Source organism: Lissotriton helveticus, chromosome 6, assembly GCF_964261635.1.
Source record: "Lissotriton helveticus chromosome 6, aLisHel1.1, whole genome shotgun sequence".
In the NCBI taxonomy this organism is placed as follows: Eukaryota; Metazoa; Chordata; class Amphibia; order Caudata; family Salamandridae; genus Lissotriton; species Lissotriton helveticus.
The window spans coordinates 905,068,287-905,092,980 of NC_136067.1; the positions used below are offsets into that span (position 1 = coordinate 905,068,287).

General features: G+C 45.2%; 1 protein-coding gene across 5 annotated transcripts in view; it reads left to right on the forward strand.

The window, feature by feature from the left end:
- AK9 (adenylate kinase 9) overlaps positions 1-24,694 on the forward strand; it is a 1,611,121-nt gene that overhangs the window by 1,133,204 nt on the left and 453,223 nt on the right. For all 5 annotated transcript variants that reach the window (XM_078648533.1, XM_078648534.1, XM_078648537.1 and 2 more), the window contains one exon: positions 10,167-10,385. In XM_078648533.1, the coding sequence (XP_078504659.1) occupies positions 10,167-10,385 (219 nt within the window). The remainder of the gene's footprint in view (positions 1-10,166; positions 10,386-24,694) is intronic.

Consider the following 24,694-nt stretch of genomic DNA (forward strand, 5'->3'; position numbering starts at 1 on the left):
TGTTGAGGACATTTGCAGAGCCGCGACTTGGGCTTCCTTCCACACTTTCGCAAAGCACTACTGCTTGGATACCGAGGTGAGGAGGGATGGCCACTTCGCGCGCTCTGTTCTCCAAGATTTCCTGGTATAGCAGAGTGGACACCCTCCTCCGGGAGTGGGGACTGCTGTGGGACTCTATTCACAAAGTGAGGAATCCACACGGCAGATGTATCTATCAGAAGAACAAGTTACTTACCTTCGGTAACGCTTTTTCTGGTAGATACAATATCTGCCTGTGGATTCCTCACATGCCCACCCTCCTCCCCGTTGTCCACTCTGCTATACCTGGTTTTTATGTGTGTATTTTTTCTGCTATTTTGCTAATATTGCTGCGCACTTTGTGTGCGATTTTGATTTGTATGTACTGTGTACATTGTATATATGCATATTTGCTGTCGTTGGTCCGTCCGGGTGCCTCGAAGGCACGGAAAAAAGGGCGGAACTGACGTCATCACGCCGACGTGGGTCTAATAAGGAGTCGGTGACGTCAGTCGGAGTCGCGCGCGATGCCGTGCTCCTGTGATGTCGTCCACGCCGGCGTGCTACGAAGAAAAATTCCGAACGTTGCTGACGCAAGGGGGATATTCACAAGGTGAGGAATCCACAGGCAGATATTGTATCTACCAGAAAAAGCGTTACCGAAGGTAAGTAACTTGTTCTTTACTTCCTATCATGACACTTTCTTATCCTTAAACAATGAATGCAGACCTGTGAAGGCTCATGGATTCTCTGTTGGTACCTATTCACAAAGTTTTTCTATAACATCTATCATGGAAAGTCACATTCAACTATGAGCGCAGGATTATCAAAATGTAAGCGTTATTTTTCCATGAATCAAATGGTGTGTTCCATAGGAACAAAGTGGTCACTCAGATACGGCCAAAGGTTCTTCCTAAAGTAATCTCAGATTTCTATTCTAAGCACTCCATTTTCCCGATTTTTTTCAGAATTCGGCCTTTTTAGCTGATAAATCTCTACATACAGTAGATGTCATTCGAGAACATCAAATTAATGTGAGAATAGCCAAACGTTTGTTTCATTATGGCCTCCTATGGACTGGCATAGCAGTCTATTTCTAGATGGTTAGTCACTTGAATGAGTGAATAAATCTTTATTCGATTTTGCAACATAATCATAAAGGTTAAATACATATAAAACCACTTACATAAGTTTAAAATACAGAAGACATCATTATAACAAACCTGGTGCACAGTCTAAATATCGACTTTTATATATCGACCTACAAAAATATCGAGTTGGAAATATCGAACGTATAGAATATCGATGTCAAGAATATCGTTGGACAGAATATCGACCCTAAGGTAAGTAATATCGATTTTTTTTATGTCGATGTAAGTAATATCGAAGTTAGTAATATTGATATTTGTGTTATTGTTATGTATTTTATTATGTATGTGTAATATGTTTTTGTTAAGTGTTTTAATATGTTCTAATTATATGTGTACTATTTTTATATATTAATAATGTTATTTTTAAGTATACATTTTATGTTTTAGTACCGGAGCGGGTTGTGGGTTTATGGGGGAATAGGGTGGGAAGTCATTAAAATAGTATAAATTAATTATACATTTTTAGGAATTATAAATTAATTTTCATTAATTTTTGTTTTTATTTCTGTAGCGGGTTGTGGGTTTATAGAGGAATTGGGTGGGAAGTAATTTAATTGTAATTAATTAATGATTGATATTTATTTATTTGTATGGATAAATATTTTATTTACAATTAATTATTAATTGGCAATTTGTTATTTTAATTGTTTTAATTGGTAAATAATGTTTTTAATTGTTACTTAATTTTTTAATTGGTAATTAATTTTTTAATTGCCAAATAATTTTGTTAAATGGCAATTCATATTTTAATTGGTAATTCATTTTTATTAGTTGGGAAATATTTTTAATTAATTGGTAATCAATGTTTCATAAAAAGTATTATTTGGTATGAAAAATAATTTTATTGTTTAATAATTTTTAATTGTGAATTCATTTTAAATAATTATTTTTTTGTAATGAAAAATATTTTACTGTTTAACATTTATTAATTGGTGACTAATATGTATTAATTAATATTTATTGGTATTTATTGTTAATTAATTTTTCAATTGTGATTGTTTTTAATAATTATACATTTTATGTAAATGATGTAGATTTATTTAAAAATTTAATTATTCATTATTTTAAATACAAAAAATATTTATAAGTATGTTAGATTTAAATTCTATGCTATCCAACGTTTTCCTTACTGTTTCACTCCCTGGAGTTGGAATAGTAATTTTTACCCGTACGCTATCCAACGCTTTCCGTACTGTAGTACTCTTTGGAGTTAGAATAGTAATTTTTACCCGTAAGTTATCCAACGCTTTCCCTACTGTAGCACCCTCTGGAGTTGGAATAGTAATTTTTACCGCTACCCTATCCAATGTTTTCCCTACTGTTGCCCCTTCTGGAGTTAGAATAGTAATTTTTACCTCTCCGCTATCCAACGCTTTCCTTACTGTAGCACCCTTTGGAGTTGGAATAGTAATTTTTACCCCTACGCTATCCAACGCCTTCCTTACTGTTGCACTCTCTGGAGTTGGAATAGTAATTTTTACCCCTACCCTATCCTACACTTTCTCTACTGTTGCCCCATCTGGAGTTGGAATAGTAATTTTTACCCCTACGCTGTCCAACACTTTCCCTACTGTAGCACTCAATGTTATCATTACTGTTATTTTATTGGTGCTTTGAATAGTACTTTTATTTATTTAGCTATTTAATATTTGTATTATTATTTTTGATAATGTAGTATAATAATAATTTTTAAAATATTGAAAGTATATTTAATTTTTTTATGTAATAAATATGATTATTTACTTTTTATTTGTTATTGTTTTATGTTTAGATGTATTTGTAACTTATATTTGTTTATGAGTTATTAAAATAATTATTAAAACGTATTATTAAGTATATATTATATATTTTATGTATATGTTTAATTAATGTTATATTATTGTATATGTATTATTTATTAATTTTAAACATTATTAAATATTTTTTAATTATGTTTATTTGGTTTATAAGTATTATTTACTTTATTTTACACTTTTTTTATTACAAAAAACTCCAATATTTTTAATTACGATATTTTTAACATCGATATTTTTTTTCTCGATATTTTTCTACTTACCATGTTGTAGATAGGATGTCGATATTCTTGCCTTCGATATTCCAGAGTCCATTTTTCTGTAGGTCGATATTCTGTCAGTGATTCAACAAGCCTACATTGTAAAAAACTCTAAAATATTCAAGAGTGCTGCTCCTAAAAGTACATCAGACAGACTTAACAGTAAAAGTTTTACTAATTCCTAATTTTGTTCTAGTGTAGTGCATCGTTCAAAAAGGAAGGAACAGGCATCATTACAGCATGATAGGTGATAACTGCAGGTGTAAAAAAGCTGATCGAAACTGACCGAAGCACCTGGATTTTAAAATTTTATATTAAATTCTAATGATGCTAGAACTCATAAAATTTACAGAATAATACCAAATGTTCCAGAGTCTGAAATAAGCAACTGTCACAAGTGTATACGTGGATTGTTTTAGAATCAACTGGCATTGGGGAAAACAAATAAGTCCGGATGAAATTTCGTTAGTAGAGCTCTTTCCCAAGGTTGCCTAACAATAAAAAGATAGGTCTCAGGGCCTGCAACAATTTACAAAAGGAAAATAGATCTAGCAGTTGGTTTCATAAGCACCTTAGATTCCCTATCTCCCTTTAGCTGCTTCAAAAATCATTCCCTTACTAATCTCCTATCCCCCTTATTAAGAAGGTGCAGTCTATGAACCCTGTGTGCCCACCACACCACAGTGAGATCCACAATAACACTAGGGACAATTTCACACAGTTCTCCTCGTAATTAAGGCCCTGCACTTCATAAACGAATAACAAAGAACTGTTGGGGTCCAGGCCCAACAGTTTCCTGCAAAAGCAATTCTCTTCTTGCTGAATGACCTTTTCTGGAATAAGGGTAGGATGGGTTTATTACCAATTGATGCTGAAAATCTAAAAAGAGTGCTACTACCTTGAGAAAGGCGAGATAAGTAATTAAATATGCATTTAAGCCAATTATTTTGTTGATCGAATGTAACCCCCAGATAATGATACGCAGGTACCCTAAAAACCCTCTTCTCCTTTATGGAAAATGGTCTTGTTTTGGAAGATTTCCTTCAACATGCTGTAGCGTGTGTTTTGCTGCTGTTCACATCCAACTCCAACTCATCTATATCTGACAAAAAGATCGACACGTATTTTAAGATCATTAGCCGTTCAGGCCAACAACACAGCATCGTACACGAAAACTATCTTTACCTTGGGCAAATCTGTACAGTGTGTGGCCAAATGGGTGTTCAAACCATTAATATAGAATAAAAAAAGAATAGGCACCAACACACAGCCCTGTCTGACCCATGCCATATCTCACTGAGGCATTCACATCCATTTGTAAAGCCCTAAAAAAATTGACCAGTGAAATAGATAACCCTAATGCCACCAAGTTGTTCCATAGCTTTGACCTATTAACCCAGTCAAAGGCACTGCTCAGGTCCATAAATGCAAGGCAAATGGACCCTTGCTTTGCTACCACACATTTTCCAATCAGCAGGTTTAAGTTCAGGCAGTGCCCTAAACACTAAGCCCTAATCCCGAAACCCATACCGAACTCGGCAGAGTTTGTTGTTTGCTTGGGCCCAATCTTCCACACAGTGTAAAATAATGCTGCCCACCACCTACACTACTGAGTTTAATAAGGCAATAGGTATTTAGCATGTGTGATAGACTCTGTCCCCTTTTTGGAAAACTGGTACTATTATTCCAGATTTTGATGACGGGGGAGTCCCATCTGGACAAATGCAAAACAACAGTTGTTGGACAGAATGCAGAACAATGTCATACATTCACCTAAGTACAGAGATCTGGGCCTAAATCCATCGTTTTTTTGCACTCCACACCACCCCAGTTCAGACATGGCCATATGCATATCAGCCTTGACCCTGTGCCTCATGGTAACAGTCCAGCCCGAACTGCCAAGCCATGTCTTTCCTGGACCGGAATCAAGCATCCTAGGACCGGTTTCTGGCTATCAGCCGTCATCAGCCAGGATAGCTTGACTCCAGTGGTGTGGAGAGCATGGGACTCACGTCTGAGCATACCCATCCCACTCGGGGTGACAAATGCAAATCAACAGTTGATGGACAGAATGCAGAACAATGTCATACATTCACCCCAGTACAGAGATCTGGGCCTAAATCCATCGTTTTTTTGCACTCCACACCACCCCAGTTCAGACATGGCATATGCAAATCAGCCTTGACCCTGTGCCTCATGGGAACAGTCCAGCCCGAACTGCCAAGCCATGACTTTCCTGGACCGGAATCAAGCATCCTAGGACCGGTTTCTGGCTATCAGCCGTCTTCAGCCAGGATAGCTTGACTCCAGTGGTGTGGAGAGCATGGGACTCACGTCTGAGCATACCCATCCCACTCGGGGTGACAAATGCAAAACAACAGTTGATGGACAGAATGCAGAACAATGTCATACATTCACCCCACTACAGAGATCTGGGCCTAAATCCATCGTTTTTTTGCACTCCACACCACCCCAGTTCAGACATGGCCATATGCAAACCAGCCTTGACCCTGTGCCTCATGGGAACAGTCCAGCTCTAACTGGGCAACATTCCGTCCATCATCTTGTGTGTTTTGCTGTTCACCCTATGTGGGAAGGGTATGCCCAGACGTGGATCCCGTGCTCACTAAGCCAATAGAGTGAAGCTATCTGAGCTGAAGACGGCTGATAGCCAGAAACCGGGCCTAGGATGCTTGATTCGGTCCAAGGAAGAGATGGCTTGGCAGTTCGGCTGGACTGTTCCCATGAGGCACAGGGTCAAGACTGATTTGCATATGGCCATGTCTGAACTGGGGTGGCTTGGTGAGCAAAATAACGATGGATTAAACCCAGATCTGTGACTGGGGTAATGTTTTGCCATTGTGCAACATTCCGTCCATCATCTTTTGTGTTTTGCTGTTCACCCTATTTGGGAAGGGTATGCCCAGACGTGGGTCCCGTGCTCACTAAGGCACTGGAGTCAAGCTATCCTGGCTGAAGACGGCTGATAGCCAGAACCGGTCCTAGGATGCTTGATTCCGGTCCAAGGAAGACATGGCTTGGCGGTTCGGGCTGCACTGTTCCCATGAGGCACAGGGTCAAGACTGATTTGCATATGGTCATGTCTGAACTGGGGTGGCTTGGTGAGCAAAATAACGATGGATTAAACCCAGATCTGTGACTGGGTTGAATGTTTTGTCATTGTGCAACATTCCGTCCATCATCTTGTGTGTTTTGCTGTTCACCCTATGTGGAAAGGGTATGCCCAGACGTGGGTCCCGTGCTCACTAAGCCACTGGAGTCAAGCTATCCTGGCTGAAGACGGCTGATAGCCAGAAACCGGTCCTAGGATGCTTGATTCCGGTCCAAGGAAGACATGGCTTGGCAGTTCGGGCTGGACTGTTCCCATGAGGCACAGGGTCAAGACTGATTTGCATATGGCCATGTCTGAACTGGGGTAGCTTGGTGAGCAAAATAACGATGGATTAAACCCAGATCTGTGACTGGGGGTGAATGTTTTGCCATTGTGCAACATTCCGTTCATCATCTTGTGTGTTTTGGAGTCCCATCTGGACAGCAGCTTCAAGTGGGTTTGTTAGGATGAGCTGCCCAAATGTGGGCCTCAGCCTTATAGTATCCTGTCCAGACCAGGTGCTTTATTGGATGGACTGGCCAGCATCGCTACATATTCCTCCTCAAAGCCACACACAATCTCCAATGGGTACAAGTGACTTTCGACATCCAAAGCCGGAGGGACATCCATATCAAGAATGTAAACCCTTTTGAAGAGGGACACCCAGTGCTCTGGTCTAATAGTGGTGCCTATGTCACGGGGAGCAGCCACAGTGGGCTGTCTCCCTTTGACAATAGCCTAAAACCCTTTGAGTCCTTGGAGTCACAAGTAGACATCAACTGCTCTCAAGAAGCCTCTTTAGGATCAGCTAATTTATAGGCCATCCTCGCCTCTGTAATATAATGCTGATTGTAAAGCTTATTATTAAGGGCCTTCCGAAGTTGCTTTTTGGCCAACCTACTGGCTTTATCAAACCAGCCAAATTGTACAGCTGGGCTGGACCAGACATTTCCCTTGTTATGCCATTGATAGAACTATTCAATTGGGCATCCTGGGCCTCTATAGCAGATAAATCAAAAGCTAATTAAAGCTCCATGATAAGATCTAAGTTTGTTCTAACTATGGGGGTCATTAGGATGGAGGGCGGACTTAGTCCGCCCCCCATCCTATCGGTAATTGGGACCGCCCGCCATAAGGGCGGGGGTCCCGTGGGTGGTATTATGATGCGCCCGCCACTGTGGCGGGCGCATCCTGCATTTTTAGCATTGTGGCGGGCGGTGCTCTAAGCACCGCCCGCCACAATGCTAAAAATTCACGTATGCATTTGCATAAACAAAGCGGCAGGCACCGTACGGTGCCTGCCGCTTTGTTTATGCAAATGCAGGGGGGTACCACAGGTACCCCCCAGTGTGAACCCCCCACCTCTCCTTCACTCTGGGGGCCCGCAGGGGGCCCCCAAAGTGAAGATCGCATGCCTATGCCGCCACGGAAAGGCATCTAAAGAAGCCCATGCTAATATGGCTGGTGGTGTCTATTAGACACCGCCACCATATTAGACCTTTTCCGCCCTGGAAAAGAAGCGGACGGTATTTCCGTCCGCCGCGGTCTCCCCGCCATACTAATATGGCGGGGGGGTCATTTAGGTGAGGATGGCGGGCGGATTGCCATCCTATCGGTAATTGGGACCGCCCGCCATAAGGGCAGGGGTCCCGTGGGGGGTATTACGATGCGCCCGCCACTGTGGCGGGCGCATCCTGCATTTTTAGCATTGTGGCGGGCGATGCTCTCAGCACCGCCCGCCACAATGCTAAAAATGCACATATGCATTTGCATAAACAAAGCGGCAGGCACCGTACGGTGCCTGCCGCTTTGTTTATGCAAATGCAGGGGGGTACCACAGGTACCCCCCAGTGTGGACCCCCCACCTCTCCTTCACTCTGGGAGCCCGCAGGGGGCCCCCAAAGTGAAGATCGCATGCCTATGCCGCCACGGAAAGGCATCTAAAGAAGCCCATGCTAATATGGCTGGTGGTGTCTATTACATACCGCCACCATATTAGACCTTTTCCGCCCCGGAAAAGCGGCGGACGGTATTTCCGTCCGCTGCGGTCCCCCCGCCATACTAATATGGCGGGGGGTCATTTAGGTGAGGATGGCGGGCGGATTGCCCCCGCCAGGCCGGCGGTGGCTACCGCCAGCCTGGCGGGGGCAATCCGCCCGCCATCCTAATGGGCCCCTAAGTTCTCAGACAGAGAAGAAATTGGAAGATTATCCCACTGCACCTTTAACCCCTTCTCCTCAACACTTAGGCCAATCGGGCCTGGTGCAGAATCCAGGCTGGTGCTGGTTATTGCTGCTACCCTTATTTCTATGGAGTTATGATTATTACAAGTTTCATGCACATCCCCTGAGCTCACAGAAATCACAAGTGTCCTAGGTATAAACACATAGTCATTAATGGACCCTTTACTCCATCATACGAATAAAGGTAGTTCGTCAGGTGAGCAAGCCCCCATAGTCATCACATTACATGGGCCTGCATGCCCAAGTGCTTCAAATAACTTACGCCCCCTCAAGGGTAGATGTACAAATAAGAGAGTCTTCAACCCAAAATAGGTTACTATCAATTTGAATAGTACCCAGCTTAGTGTTGAAATCCCTGCCCAACATAATATTAAAAGCCTTAAAATATGCAAGCAATCTAGCCCCAAGGATTGATATCACTTGAAATAGGTCCTCAATCTGACACCCAAGATCCCTAACTGAATTATAAAAATGTACCAGACAGAAGTGAGACTCACTGTAAGAAACCACCCATAAAAATCTGTATCCCTGTATGCCTGAGGGGGATAGGTACAACCTTCAGCTGCTTTGAGATGCCGACCAGAGTGACTAGGCTGCCATGTACTCTATTGCCAGGAGAAGGAATCGCTGCCATGGTATAGCTTTCAAAACCATCCTAAACAACTGGCTCCTGAGCCCAGGGTTCCTGCCGCATAAGTATGTCACACTGGGTAGCAAAATTAAGCCATTACTGATAATGAATCTTGTCCCTAATTCTTCCAACATTCCAACTAAGAACCAGTCACTTATATGTTATTAGGTTGTGAAAAATCAAAATTAAGGGCCTGATTTTGACCCCAGTTGGTGGCCTACCATCTGTCACGGTGGAAGAGGTCATTTTGAAATCCTGTCAGAGTAGTGTGTGTTGTATATATGTTATTAGTCAGTTTCCCTGATAGATTTTGACACTGTGCCTTGTCAAGAGTTTGAGTAGTCTTCCGAAATGCTGAAAAAATTTGAATTCCATAGGCCTTAGAAACATGTAAAGTCATAAAACATAAGAAAGATACCTAATTTAGACAATCAGGAACAAGCATTTTTAAAATACATGTTAAAGCTGCTTGCTGTTTAAAGTCAGTAGACATAACAGGGTTATTGATGCCATCGCATATCAACAGTACTCATGCAAATGATTTCAGAAAGAGAACATTCGGAGTGGTGCAAGCCAAGACTTAAACTTGTGTACAGCAGGTTTCCGGAAGCTCACAGTAGCAGATGTTCAATGAACTGCATTACTGTACCAGCTCAAGAACCCCAAATTATCACAAAGATAATAAAAAAAAAGAGATTATCTTGTTTGAACTAGGCTTTCCATGCTCCCAAAGATCCCAGAAAGCAAAGAGAATCATACCATAACTGATAGGGCACATGTGTAGCTTTTGGGAAGTAATCATCCTTAGAAACATGAATGCCACTCTAGCCATACCAAAAGCTAACCAGCAGATGCTGTCCAGCAGCGACCTCTTACTTGAAAGATTATTAAACATTAGTCACAGGTTACTGCTGAATTTGTTTCTATATTGTATTACAAAATGTGCTTTTGCTTTCAGGAGGAACTTCGGAGGTTAAAGATACCATTAATAACCATTGATGGTGCAAGGAAAGCACACATTGTACAGTACCTTTTGTATGAGAAACTGAAGCATCTGGTGGAAAACCGTGAAAGTCTTTTTGAGAAATGTTACCCAATAAGCTTAGAACTTGCAAATAAAATGCTACGTCTTTCCTATAAGCATCCAAGTATTTTTGGACGATGGGACCCGATCAAGGTACGTTTCTGAAGCGTAGGTAAAATTGTAATTCTATTTTGTGCAGTTAATGTCTGCAGTGAATTGATGACCTGATACCAATATTATTGCATATGAATGACCAGGAACAAGACCTATCTAGTGTCATAATTACAAACATAACATGAATCTGATGGTAGCACATGGAACTAATTCTTTTGTATTATTGGTTGACATCTCTAATATTATTAACTCTATAAAACATATGTAACCCTCTATATATAGCATATTTCCATTCAGAATCTCTACTTTCTGCTGCCCTGCCTTGTTCCTTTTCTGTTAATTTCAAGTATTTTATTAAAGGGTGTACAAATAAAAAAAGCCATTTAAGATAATCAATTAAAGTTGAAGCTTTTTCATTTAACTGGCCTTCATGTATGAGAAAAAAAGAGAGTGAACATATCTCTCATTCATGAGTTAAGTAAAGGGAAAAGCATTATGAATGCCTCAGAAATTCCAATAATAAATTAAAAATCTCTTATTCAACTATTACATTGGTCCATTACATTCCCTATAATTATAAGTAGTTGTAAAGAATATGAATTGGAAGATCTCCCCTTCTTCCTTGTGCTAGTCCTTAGTTCCTTCAAAATTGTAACTGCTTCTATTAGCAGAGGGATGGATTAAGGGAAAGGAGCCTTCTTATGCTGAAATTCCTATTTTGTCCTTTCTCTAAAGAAAGGCACTTTTGGGATGACAAGCACCAAGCTGGAACTGACTGGAACTTGGGAGTAGAGCGGACCCAATAGGAGAATTGCCCACCCAAATCCTCTCGACTAGCGGGACGCTAGCCACTAAAGCTAGCATCCATAGCCCCTGCTCCCCTAAAATATCCTTGGCGAGGCCCATAGACGGGAATACTCTTGCACCCAGAGACATTCCAGCTGTGACGGACCTAGTTTTCAAGGTTTTCAGCTGGAATGTCGCAGGGATTGCAAGAAAGTTGGCTCTACCGGATTTTGCTGCTTGGGCTGATGAGCACTCTGTGTGTATTTTCCAAGAGACATGGAGTTTGGCCCCGGTCCATAGGGTGGGATTCTCTTCCCATTCTGTTTCCGCTCAAACCTCGGAATCAGGGAGAGGGCGTCCCTTGGGTGGCCTTCTTATCTGGGTTGCCGCCTCTCTAGATTGTAGAGTAGAGGAGTTTCCCACAGGCTGCCCGGATATTCAAAACATCACCTTAACAGACCCAAGGGGGAGACTGGTCCTAAATATTTATAATGTTTATGCTCGTGGGACCAAGGGTGGACGGAAGTCTCCTGTAATATCTCTTCTTGAGACCATCCTAAAAAATACCCCTCACAAGATGCGTACATAGGTTGCAGGAGACATGAATTGTACTTTCGAGCCCTTGGGCTCGGACGTAGCCCTTGACCAAGATGAGGAGGATGCTAGGATGGGGATTCCTGTATTGGAAATTTCTCCGATCAGGAGGTGGTCAGAAGTGGCGCTCCAGCTATATTCCCTGTGTCTCGAATTAAACTTACGGGCAGCGAACGGGAGGACAAATTCGGACAGGGCGGGGGCCCACACTTATAATAGACCTGGGCACACCTCGAGGATCGATTATTTGTTAATAGACGTACACCTATGGCCCCATGTAAGGGACATGCTGGTGGTCCCTGCGACTGAAAGCGACCATAACTCGCTTTCCCTAAACATGGACCAGTGGTGGCGACCTAGAGAAAAGGGATATATTACCCCGGTACCTGCTCCTCCCGATGAGTCTGAAGTCTCCCCTTGCGGGAGAAGAATAAAATGGGCGAAATTGGTCCTCTCTGAGGCAAGGGTAGGGGAAATTTCATCTCTCCTAAACCTCGCAGTGACAACCCTTGGGTCCCCATCTGAAGGTGTGGGTAGAGCGAGTGGGCTGTTTGTCGCCCTGGTAGAGGCCTTGACTAATGTGTTTACCCCATACTCTAGTAAGCCGGGCAATAAAAGATCTATAAAGCCCGCTGATGGATGGTATACCCAATCATGTAGGGCTTATAAGACAAAATTAGTGGAGGCAGTAAAGTATAAATCCCCCAGTGAGATACAGGACGCAAGGAAGGCCTATAATAAAGCCCTTAAAACTGCTAGGAGGGAGTGGGAAGACAAGTTTTGGGAAGACCTGCTCTTAGCGAGTAAAAGTAGGGACATACGGGCTTTCTGGAATCTTATAGGTTCCCGGAATAAACCCGCTGTAACTATGAGACCCTGCAATATCCCGCCCCAAAACTGGGTAAACCATTTTGGGGCGTTATACCTCCCTCCAGACGGGGACCTGAATATGGGGGCGAACCTCTCACTAGTAATTGAACCTCAGGCCTATGATCTCTTCACTCCAGTAGAAATTGAGGGGGTCATAGGGTGGGTAGCTCCCCGCAAGGCAGCGGGCCCAGATGGCCTCCCGGGGGACCTAATGAGGGCATATCCAGTAGAATGGGGAAGGGTGATTGCTGCTCTCCTCAATGACATCATGATGGGAGGAGCAGTACCAGAATCTTGGAAAGGGGCAGTGGTGGTCCCAATTTACAAAAAAGGGTGTAGGGAAACCCCGGGGAACTACCGCCCAATAAGTTTGATAGACTCCACCCAAAAGATAGCCGGTAAAGCTATACTCAGAAGGATCCTCCATTGGGTGGAGGAGAATAAAATCCTATCAGATTTCCAGGCAGGCTTTCGGGCAGGAATGGGGACAATAGAGCAGGTGTTTAGGTTGGCACTTTTGGGGTGGAAGGTGGTGGATCTAGGTAAGGGCAGTCTTTATTTGGCCTTTATAGACCTGAAGACTGCCTTCGACCTGGTCCCCCGGGAGGAACTATGGAGGGTACTTCACAAATTGGGATTACCCCCTTACATCTTGTCCCTCCTCATTAGTCTCCATGCCAATACCTATGCACAGGTTCGTTGGGGTATAAACGGAGAGGTCACTGAAAAAATACCGGTGTCTAGGGGAGTAAGACAGGGCTGCGTCTTGGCGCCCATCCTATTTTCACTTTACGTAAATGGGGTGGTGGAATATCTCCAACAAGAACCAGCAGACGCCCCCTGTCTCGGAGGAGTCCGGATCCCCACCCTGCTTTTTGCGGATGACACGCTTTTGATCTCGAAGACTCCTCAAGGCCTCCAGAAACTGCTAACGCGCTTCCAGGAGTTTTGTGCTGCAAAAGGGCTAATAATAAACGTGGATAAAACCAAATATCTAGTCCTAAACCCTCCGTGGAAACTGGGCCGCCCACCTATGCTTAACTCTGTTGCCCTAGAGAAAGTATCCGAATTCGATTATCTCGGAATTCGGATTACGGATAGAATGTCCTGGGCAAATCATATAGACAAAATGGCCCTTAACCATAAGAGAGTAGGAGGAGCTCTTATGAGGGAGTACCGAGCCTCACCGAGGAGATCGCTTACCCCGGTAATTGAAATTTACAAGACCAAGGTAGTGACATCAGCCTTGTACGGGGCAGAATTGTGGGGCCACTCCCGATTGGACACTCTGGTAACAGCTGAGAGTAAGCTTCTGAAATCAATCATTGCCATCCCCCTGAGCACCCCATCTGTACCAGTGTTGTTGGACACAGGCTGCAGAAGCATTAAGGATCAAGCTCTGCTTCGCCCTCTCCTTTTATGGACTCGAATCTGGAGGGGTGAAGAGCTAAAATCCTACGCTGACGGCCTGAGGGAAATAATGAGCCTGGGGGGCTGGGCAAAGATAAGATGGCTAAGGGACACCAAAAACCTTATGGAGAAAATTGGTTTGGGGGACTACTGGTCATTGCGTTCAGCCCCGCCGAAAGATGTTGTAAAGGCCCTTTTCTGGAAATGGGCCGCGGAGCACCTCGTTACAAACTCGAACCATTGTAAATCTACTGCCGCCTTTTTACTTGTTAAAGACATTGTGGTATTTGAACCCTATTTGGATCTAATTACCCTTCCCTTTGATCGTGCCCTTTATTTTAAATTTAGAGTTGGTTCTCTACCTCTTGGTGCTCTGGTATCTAACTGGAGCTCCACGGCTCGTAAGTCCCCAAATTGTGCTTGTTGCCCGAGCAAGATTGAGTCCGTTGCGCATGTTTTGTTTGAATGCACGGATTATGCAAGGCCCAGGGGTACCTGGTTGAAGCCCCTTTGCCGAAACATGGGCACACGCAGTCACTTAACAGCCCTACGTATCCTAACCACGGACACATCCCCCCAGATTGTATGTGGAATTGCAAAATTTTTAAAACAGTTTTGGCTTATTCGTTGTAAGAGATTGTCAGTAACGATTTAATTCTGTTTAGCTAATTTAATAGCGGACAATCCACGTCCTTTTATCCCTTTTAAATGTGTTTTTTATACTGACCTCTTTAAGTGATGCTTTTTGTAAAATTCAAACTGATTGTATTGTAAGTGTGCTTATAAGATATCTTGCATATTGAATAAAAGCTTTTGACTTGACTTGACAAGCACCTGCCTAAAAAGGCATGATTCAGTTATTGAATGTCAAGAATGTAAGAATACCATAATGTACGGTTGATTCCTATTTTCCCCAATCTCTACAGAATTAAAGTCTGGCTGCTCTCCAGTTGCCTGGTTGAACCACCTCTTCCCCTGAAAGAAGAGTGTTGGAACTGTGAATTGCTACTTGGGGCCAGCAGTGCAGGACGGATTCCAGCATCTTCTTTTATGACTGAGACCCGATCCAGCACTCGCTCTACTTCACTGGCCTATCTCGCCACCTTTTCAGATTAGATAGTTAATCGGTCATGGATCTTGACTTTACCAGACAATCTCCAAGAGACTGTATAACCTCTCACTGGTGGGAATTTCAGTGTACTGTACAGAGGGATTAATTGTGCTGATAAGTGGCTAATATTTTAAACAAATCTGCGCATGTGCACCAACCATAAGGTAATAAAGGATTAAACAAATGATACTGGATTTACCATAGGGAATGGTTACACCTGTTACCTAACCCTAATAGGGCAACAGCCAGACATTAGGACGTGGGACACACAACTCCACTGAAACAAACAGGGCATCCTCAGATGTCCTTGAACCGTCAAAACAAACATTAGGGAGAAAATTCTAGTACACTGAGCTCTGGAATCATGGGGACCACTCAAGACCTCCAAGTGGACAAATTGACCAAATCATTCTTGCCATTAATGACACTTGGAATGCACTAGAAAATGAAATTGGCACAGTAGCATTTAGGCCTTTTAAGAGCTGATCAACAAAGGAAAGTCACCAAAATGGAATCCAAATTCAACTCAATGATCCACTGATACTAAATATCAGGAGTGCCCTGTGCAAGTAAGAGCGGTGGGGCTGGGTGGGGGTGGACTCGACAGACACCGATGAGGGAAAATTAAATAATTTTCCCTTGTCTCTCGAGTCCCCCCCTCCAACCCCCCACAGCCCAAGCAGGTAAGAGCAGTGAGGCGTGGGGCAAGGTGGAGGGGGGACTCGGCAGACGATGAGGGAAAATTAAATAAATAATTTTCCCTCATCATCGTCTGTCGAGTACACCCCCGGCAACCCCGCTTTTATCTGCACAGGCTGCTCCTGCTAAATATCCAAAAGGTGCAAGCATAGGATTATAGTGGGGAGCATGGTTTAGCAACCAGCTGGTGTCTCAAGAGTAATCTACTTTTTTCTCAGTGGAGCGAGCCCATAGGATTGCCCCTACCCCCCCCTTGCACCAAGAGATCGTACTAGACCAGTGTTACCCAAGCTAGTAAATTACAGAGACCCTGACCTTTTGTTATAAAGAGCAAGAAGAGAAAGACAAACATTAGAAAAATATCAAACACAGCGACTTTCAAGAGGGAAACGAAAATATTCCTGGTGAGTAAGTCCCTCCCATAGACAAGATGGCTCAGCTGTAGCACCATGTCATAGTACTGTCCAAATCTTTTACTCTAGGGATGTGAAAAGAAAGTCGCCGGCTGAGTTGGTCATACGCGAGGGCAATATGACAGTTTTCAAGACCATGAATGGAGAAGAAGGTTTATAAAGGAGTAATCAACAAAAAGTCATTTACGCAAAGACGTTTCCCGAACATACCTCTGGCCACTTGTTACTTATAGGCAATAACTCATTGGGAGATGGTCGTTCAAAAAGTACTTTACAAATTACTGGTCACAGATCTAGATGAATATAGATTGCTGAGGAAAGGACATTTAAAAGGTATTGTAAGGAGGAAGTCGAAGTCTTCCAACATAATGAGTCTTTTTGCATATCTTACTCTGAAACTGCATAATTGTGTTAACCTTGTAATTTGCTTGATTGTGTCGTTTGTATTTTAGTACCAAATTGAACTGGGTATAAACTTGTTTCTGATAGATACATCCGCCGTGTGGATTCCTCACCTTGTGAATATCCCCCTGCGTCAGCAATGTTCGGAAATTTTCTTCGTAGCACGCTGACGTGGGCGACGTCACAGGAGTGCGACCTCGCGCGTGACTCCGTCTGACGTCACCGACTCCTTATCAGGCCCACGCCGGCGTGATGACGTCAGTTCCCTTTTTTCCATGTCTTCGACGCTAACGGTTTTTGGGATCTTCTGCGATACTTTGTATTCTTCTACTGTTACAGAGTTGCTGTTTTTCCTTTAATTCTTCTTCTTTCATCGAAGATGTCGTCGAGGAAGACAGGCTTCAAGCAATGTGGGTCTTGCGCTCGAATGATGTCTATTACCGATCCGCATGGCGACTGCTTGTGGTGTCTTGGATCAGACCACGACGTTAAGAACTGTCGGTCTTGTTTTAAAATGAACCCTAAGGCACTACGAGAGCGTGAGGCAAAACTTCTTCTTGCGAAGATAAAAGGAAGAGAGACTGGGAGATCTTCGAGGTCGACGTCGAGACGCTCGAAGTCGAGGCAAAAATCTCGTTCGAGGTCGGCGTTGAGGTCGAGATCCAGAGCGAGGTCGAGGTCCGAAGCGAGGTCGAGGTCCCGAGCGAGGTCGAGGTCCAGGGAGAGATCGAGATCTGGATCCAAATCGGCTTCAGGTCACGCTTCGAGCTCCTCGAAGAGGAAACACAAGAGGAAGAAGCACAGCTCTAGACATCATTCGGGGAAGGAGTCCTCGGATTCGAAGAAGAAGTCTCGTAAACATCATAAGGACTTCGTTTCTCCTTCTCCTGCTCAGTCTCTCGGATGTTTCTCCGGCTCCGGAACAGGAACCGGATCCGATGTCTCAACATTCTTCGGAGCATGAGGAAGAGGAGGAGGTAGTTCCTAAAACTCCAACTCCGATGGAAACTCCTGTGGATCAGGAAGGTCAGAATGAGCCTATGTCGGAACATCCTCCTTCAGATCATCCGGTAGGTTCGTACCCTCCTTTTCCTGGTCCTGGACAGGACCCCCCGCATTTCCTTAATGCAATGTTTGGAGTTTACTCCAGAGCAATGTACCCCGCTGGAGCACCTGTTGGTCCCATGGGTCCATTAGCTTTCAACTTGGGCATTCCTCAGTCTTACGCCCCAGCTCCATTTGTGCCATTTATGCCGGCGCCTCTTACACCTTGGCTCGGTGCGGCTCCACCAAGGTCTTCGACTCCGCATGCGGCTTCACCGACTCCGGATCGACCTCGTAGTTTGGATCGAAGTACCACGCCAGTCCGTGAGTCTCGTCTTCCAGTTACCCCAGCTCCTCGCTCGACGTCGGAACCGGCTCCGTCGGAGTCGTTACCGGATCCGTCGACTTCGGTTCGTGTGGAGTGGTCGAGACGCAGGGCTCAGCGTCTCTTGGAAGAGAAAAGGGGTGAAGATTCTGATGTGGAAGAGGGTGAGCTTCTTGATCATGATGATTATTTTGAAGACCTACAGAATGCTAGTGGTCTGGAGCTCTCTCCTGAGTGGGGTTTGCCTTCAGTTTCTGATGCACCATCCAAGGAAGTGGCACCCTACCATGTTGTTATTAGGAAGGCTGCAGATCTTCTTAACTTAACTTTGCCTGAGTACAAGCCCAACATCCTTACAGAGGTTTTGCACTCTCCTTCTTCTATTGTTGAACCTACACTGCCGTTCACTGATGCCTTAACTGATCCGATTAAGGAGGTCTGGAAGAGACCGTTGACTGCTCCTGCTGTTTCTAGGTCTGTTGCAAGACGCTACAGAGTGGCTCCTGGTGACCCTGAATTTCTCTCTTCGCATCCTTCTCCGGAGAGTCTGGTGGTGCAGGCTGCATGTTCTAACAGGTCTGCAGGTTCATTTCCTCAGGTACCAGCAGACAAAGACTCAAAAAAATTGGATCAGTCTGCAAAGAAGATTTTCTCTTCGGGCAGCATGGCCCTAAAATCCACTAATGCTACTTGTCTTTTGGGTAGATATGTCCATGCACTGATGGATTCTGTGAAGCAATTGTCATCTAAGCTTCCAGAGGAAGATAGAAAGAACTTTAATGAAGTGGTCTCCGATACTCAGGCTGCGGCACGCATGGTTATTCAGAGTGGCATGGACACAGTTGATTCTGTTGCCAGGATTATGGGCTCTACTGTTGCAACCAGGAGAGCCGCATGGCTAAAATCCTCTGATTTTTCTGCAGATGTGCAATCCACGTTGCTAGACCTACCTTTTGATGGGACTGGTCTTTTTGGGAAAAAGGCGGATGTCGCACTGGAGAGATTTAAAGATAGCCGGGCTACTGCAAGGTCTTTGGGTCTCCAGATGAGAGGATCGACAACTAGGAAGTTTAGAGGCTTCGGTAGATCTTCTTTTCGTCCCTTCAGACAGGGCCAACAGCAACAGCAGCAGAACCCTCTGTACAAGTCCTATAGAGGTAGACAGAAAGGTCGTGGACGTGGGCGTCAAGTCTCTTCCTCCTCCACTTCCTCCAATAATGCCCAACCCCCACCCGCATCAGCAAAGCAGCCCTAGATCCACCATTCTGGATCATGTGGGTCCGGTAGGGGGTCGGCTTACTCATTTTCTACGAGATTGGGAATCGGTTACATCAGATCTTTGGGTTCTCAATCTCGTAGAAAATGGGTATGCACTTCCTTTTCAGGAGTTCTCTCCCAATTACCCTCCTTGCCAAGGCTATTGTTCGGAGGACCACCTGCTTCTCCTGCAGGAAGAAGTCCTGGCTTTGTTCCGAAAGGGTGCAATAGAGGTGGTTCCAGAGCAGGAGAGGGGTCAGGGATGCTACTTCCGGTATTTCCTGATACCCAAGAAGGATGGCAGGCTTCGACCAATCCTGGATCTCAGGATTTTGAACCTCTATCTCAAACAGGAGAAGTTCAAAATGCTCACCCTTGCTCAGGTTCTTCAAGCGCTGATGGAAGAAGACTGGATGGTGTCGATCGACTTGCAGGATGCGTATTTTCACATCCCAATCCTGAAGTCGCACAGGAAGTATCTCCGTTTTACGGTGGGATCGCAGCATTACCAGTTTGCGGTCCTTCCTTTTGGACTTACTACTGCGCCTCGAGTTTTCACCAAGGTGATGGCGGTGGTGGCTGCACATCTCAGAAGGTCGGGGATTCCTGTTTTCCACTACCTGGACGACTGGCTGATCAAAGCAGAGTCGCCGGAGATGGTGCTCCATCATCTGCAAGAAACAACTCTGTTGTTACACAGGTTGGGTTTTTCAATAAATGTGCCCAAGTCTCACCTGGTGCCCTCCCAGCGCAACCTGTTCATAGGTGCGGTACTGGATACTACTGTGTGTCGTGCATTCCCTCCTCCTCAAAGGATTCGCGACATACAGGAAATGATTCCTTTATTCTACAATGGAGCAGTTGTTCCAGTCCTGAAGGTCCTTCGTCTGCTCGGTCTGATGGCTTCTTGCATTCTGTTGGTCAACCATGCACGCTGGCACATGAGGGCACTCCAGTGGTGCCTCCGCAGGCAGTGGTATCAGCACAACGGAGATCTCAGGGAGTCAGTGAGGATCTCCAGAGAAGCTGCAGCGGATCTATCTTGGTGGGGCGTGGAAGACAATCTGTCTAAAGGAAAGCCTTTCCAACTGCCTCCATCGGTTGCCACAGTGATCACGGATGCCTCCACTCTAGGGTGGGGTGCTCATCTGGGGGATCTGGAGGTCAAGGGTCTTTGGTCTCCAGAGGAAAGGTTGCTTCATATCAACCTTCTAGAGTTACGGGCGATACGTTTGGCGCTCAAGACCTTCCTCCCTTCCCTTCGCGGTCAGTCAGTTCAAGTCCTGACGGACAACACGACCGCGATGTGGTACATTAACAAACAGGGAGGAGTAGAGGTCGCAGTGTCTCTGCAGAGAGGCTCTGCGTCTCTGGTCCTGGGTTCAGTACCACCAGATTTGTCTGATGGCAAATCATCTGGCCGGAGTTCTGAACGTTCGTGCAGACGCTCTCAGTCGGCAGTTCTCTGCCGATCACGAGTGGAGGCTTCACCCGGAGGTTGTTCACGGCATCTTTCGGATGTGGGGGACTCCTCGGGTGGACCTATTCGCCACTCACGAGAATGCTCACTGCCTGTCATTCTGCAGTCTCCAGTATCCGATGCAACGAGCTTTGGGGGACGCGTTTCAGTTGAGTTGGGGCTCTCAACTCCTTTACGCGTTTCCTCCCATACCTTTGATTCCTCGGGTTCTGAGGAAGATTCGCCAAGACCGGGCCCAAGTCATATTGATCGCCCCGGATTGGCCAAGAAGGGTGTGGTAGACAGATCTTCTCTACCTCTCCTCTCACCCGCCGCTCCGTCTCCCTCACAGGGCAGACCTCCTCTCTCAGATGGAGGGGCAAGTTCTACACCCCCACCTCCAGACATTACACCTTCATGCCTGGAGATTGAACGGGGCAACTTGAGTTCTTTTTCTCTCGCTCACGATGTGATGGATGTCATTCTTTCTGCCAGGCGTGACTCCACTAAGTCCATTTATTCGTATAGGTGGTCTAAATTTGTCTCTTGGTGTAGGGAGAGAGATGTTGACCCTTGAAGGCTCATTTGTCTGACATTTTGCAGTTTGCTCTTTCTCTGGCGCAGCAAGGATTTGCTGTTGCCACAGTCAAGTGGTATCTTTCAGCCTTATCGGCATTTCTCTGTTTGCCGGATCAGCCCTCTCTTTTTAAGTCTCCAGTGGTTTTGAGATTTTTGAAGGGACTCATTAATAAGTTCCCTCCTACTCCTTTTGTGGTTCCTCATTGGGATTTGAATCTTGTGCTGACCTTTTTGATGGGTTCTCCCTTCGAACCTTTGCACAAGTGTCCCATGAGACTTCTTTCTTTTAAAACGGTTTTCCTCGTTGCAATCACCTCGGCAAGGAGGGTAAGTGAGCTTCAGGCTCTTAGTTCCAAGCCCCCATTCCTGTCCATTCATGCTGAAAGGATGGTTCTTAGGACCAGGGCTGCTTTTCTGCCTGAGGTGGTAACTCCCTTCCATCTTGGACAATCCATTACCCTTCCTACCTTCTATCCTCCCCCTCACCCCTCTAAGGAGGAGGAGAGACTGCATCGCCTGGACCCTAAGAGGGCGGTGTCTTTCTATCTGGACAGAACTAAAGACTTCCTGATGGATGACCAGCTGTTTGTTGGCTTTGCTGACTGCAAGAAGGGCAGAGCGGTGCACAAGCGCACACTTTCCAGGTGGATAATCCTGTGCATCAAGATTTGCTACTCCTTGGCGGGTAAGGACCCTCCTGAGGGTATTAGAGCACATTCGACTAGAGCAAAGTCTACAACATCTGCTTTGTCTAGAGGTGTTCCTGTTGAGGACATTTGCAGGGCTGCGACTTGGGCCTCCCTCCACACTTTCGCGAAGCATTACTGCTTGGATTCCGAGGTGAGGCGGGACGGCCACTTCGCGCGTTCTGTCCTCCAAGATTTCCTGGTATAGTAGAGTGGACACCCTCCTCCGGGAGTGGGGACTGCTGTGGGACTCTATTCACAAGGTGAGGAATCCACACGGCAGATGTATCTATCAGAAGAACAAGTTACTTACCTTCGGTAACGCTTTTTCTGGTAGATACAATATCTGCCTGTGGATTCCTCACATGCCCACCCGCCTCCCCGTTGTCCACTCTGTTATACCTGGTCTTTATGTATATATTTTGCTACTATTGTGTTATTTCTACTGCACACTTTGTGTGCGTATTTGATTTGTATGTACTGTGTACACTGTATATTTGCATATTTGCTGTCGTTGGTCCGTCCGTGTGCCTCGAAGGCACGGAAAAAAGGGCGGAACTGACATCATCATGCCGGCGTGGGCCTGATAAGGAGTCGGTGACGTCAGACGGAGTCACGCGCGAGGTCGTACTCCTGTGACGTCGCCCACGTCGGCGTGCTACGAAGAAAATTTCCGAACGTTGCTGACGCAGGGGGATATTCACAAGGTGAGGAATCCACAGGCAGATATTGTATCTACCAGAAAAAGCGTTACCGAAGGTAAGTAACTTGTTCATCTATTCTACCTCATACAATGTAAAGCACTCTGATACCCAAGGGTCTTGTTCGCGCTACACAAAACTCTTTTAATAAAATAAATAAATACAATAAAAATACATGGCAACAAAGTCTCAGGTTTTCCTGATTACACAATAGCCCAATCCCAGCAACACTCCTTCCTGGAAGTCAAAAGGAGACTCAGAGCAACAAATGTTTAAGATATGCTACCCTTTCCTGTCAAGCTTAAAATATTTCTGGGGGAAAACCCTATTTGTAGGAAGCTGGCTCTCTATATACTATACTAAAGTAAGGTATAGTGTGCACAGAGTCCAATGGATCCCCAGACGCTTAAGTAGATAAGACTAAAAGCTCTACTTGTGGTAATGTAATCAAAAAGTTAACCTCATCGGAGTGGCTGTGTTACACATTTCTTGTACACACTCAGGCAAGAAATGATAGCACACACTCAAAGACCGACTCCAGACCAATTCTTTTGTATAAAAAGTTATTACTTTGTTATTTTATTTCTAGAACGAAGAGGAACTCAGTTGCATGGAAGTACGTTTCAAGAATAGTAATGCTTTTCAAGAACAGAAAGAATTATTTTGCAAGGCAGTAGAAAATGCTCTACAGTATTAGAAATACTTTTGTAGATTCTAATTGAAATAGTAGAACTTTGCAATAGAAGCAGGTAGACTTTTGTATGCAATGGGTTTTGTAAATGCAATGCAATCGTATTGGAGGAAAACAATGTTATTCAATAGCATGTAAGTATCCAATTTACAATCCCAGTCTTCGGGGTTTTTGACCAACATTGGGCAAGGTTCCGTTTCAGGTAGGTACTGCACCACTCGCGGCCGGGTGCAGAGGTCACTGGGCCCAATGTAAATCAAAGGAGGCTGGGAGCACGGTTTGCAAGTAGGTACCCGTGGTTTCAGGGCACTGGACCCTGGGGTTAAGATCAGGACAGGGAGAAGCCGCAAAGCAGCTCCAGAGCTACACCACCGGCAGCACAGGGGAGGCCGGGTTCAGCGATGGGCTCCCAATGCGTTTCAATGGAGGTTGTAGTTCGCACAAAGAGGCTGCAGGCTCAGACTAGGAGGCTGGCTGGAGGTGACCACCAGCTGGGCAGGTAAGTTGGAGGGCTGGGGGAGGTCAAGGCACTGTTGGTTGAGCTCCCCAAGGCCAGAGGGCTGAGAATGCAGGCGTACCTTTTAGTTGATAAATGTTCTAGGTTGGAGCCGGTCGTGTTGAGGCTGCAGGCAACTTTGTGGGGTCCAGGCGAGGTCATCCACCCATGGAGATGAGGTCAGGATTGCTGAGGAGACTTCACAGGGCACACAAACTCGAGCTATGGGTGCAGAGTGAGCAGGGGTTGCAGATATCCTGGGATCCGGAGTCCTTGAAGAGAGCACGTTTCTGGACAGAGCAGCTGTACTCAGAGATGTGGTCTTTATTGAAGAGTGACAGTCTTCCTGGGGTTCTTGGAAGGCACTCCCCATGGGACAGCCGTTGTCTTCTACGCAGGCTCGAGAAACAGAAGACAGGCTGATAGGGCTGGGGCAAGGCAGAAGGTTTCTTCTTGCTTTGCTGCACGGCGTCTTCTTTATCGGTCTTCTTTTCTGATGGATACATCTGCCAGTGGACTCCTCACCTTGTTCCTCACCTAGTGAATATCCCCCTGCGTCAGCAACATTTGGAAATTCTTTTTGCAGCTTCGCGCCGACGTGGACTATGTCACAGAAGCACGGCATCGCGCGCGGCACCACTGACATCACTGACTCCATAATAGGCCCACGTCGGCGTGATGACATCAGTTCCCTTTTTCCGCATCATCGACACTAACGGTTTTCGAGGGATCTTCTGTAGCTGTTTAGTAACTTTGTTACTGTTTGTTTCTATTAGTGTCTTCTTGCTTCTTTGTCTCCTGTCGAGTTGTCCACGAAGAAGACCG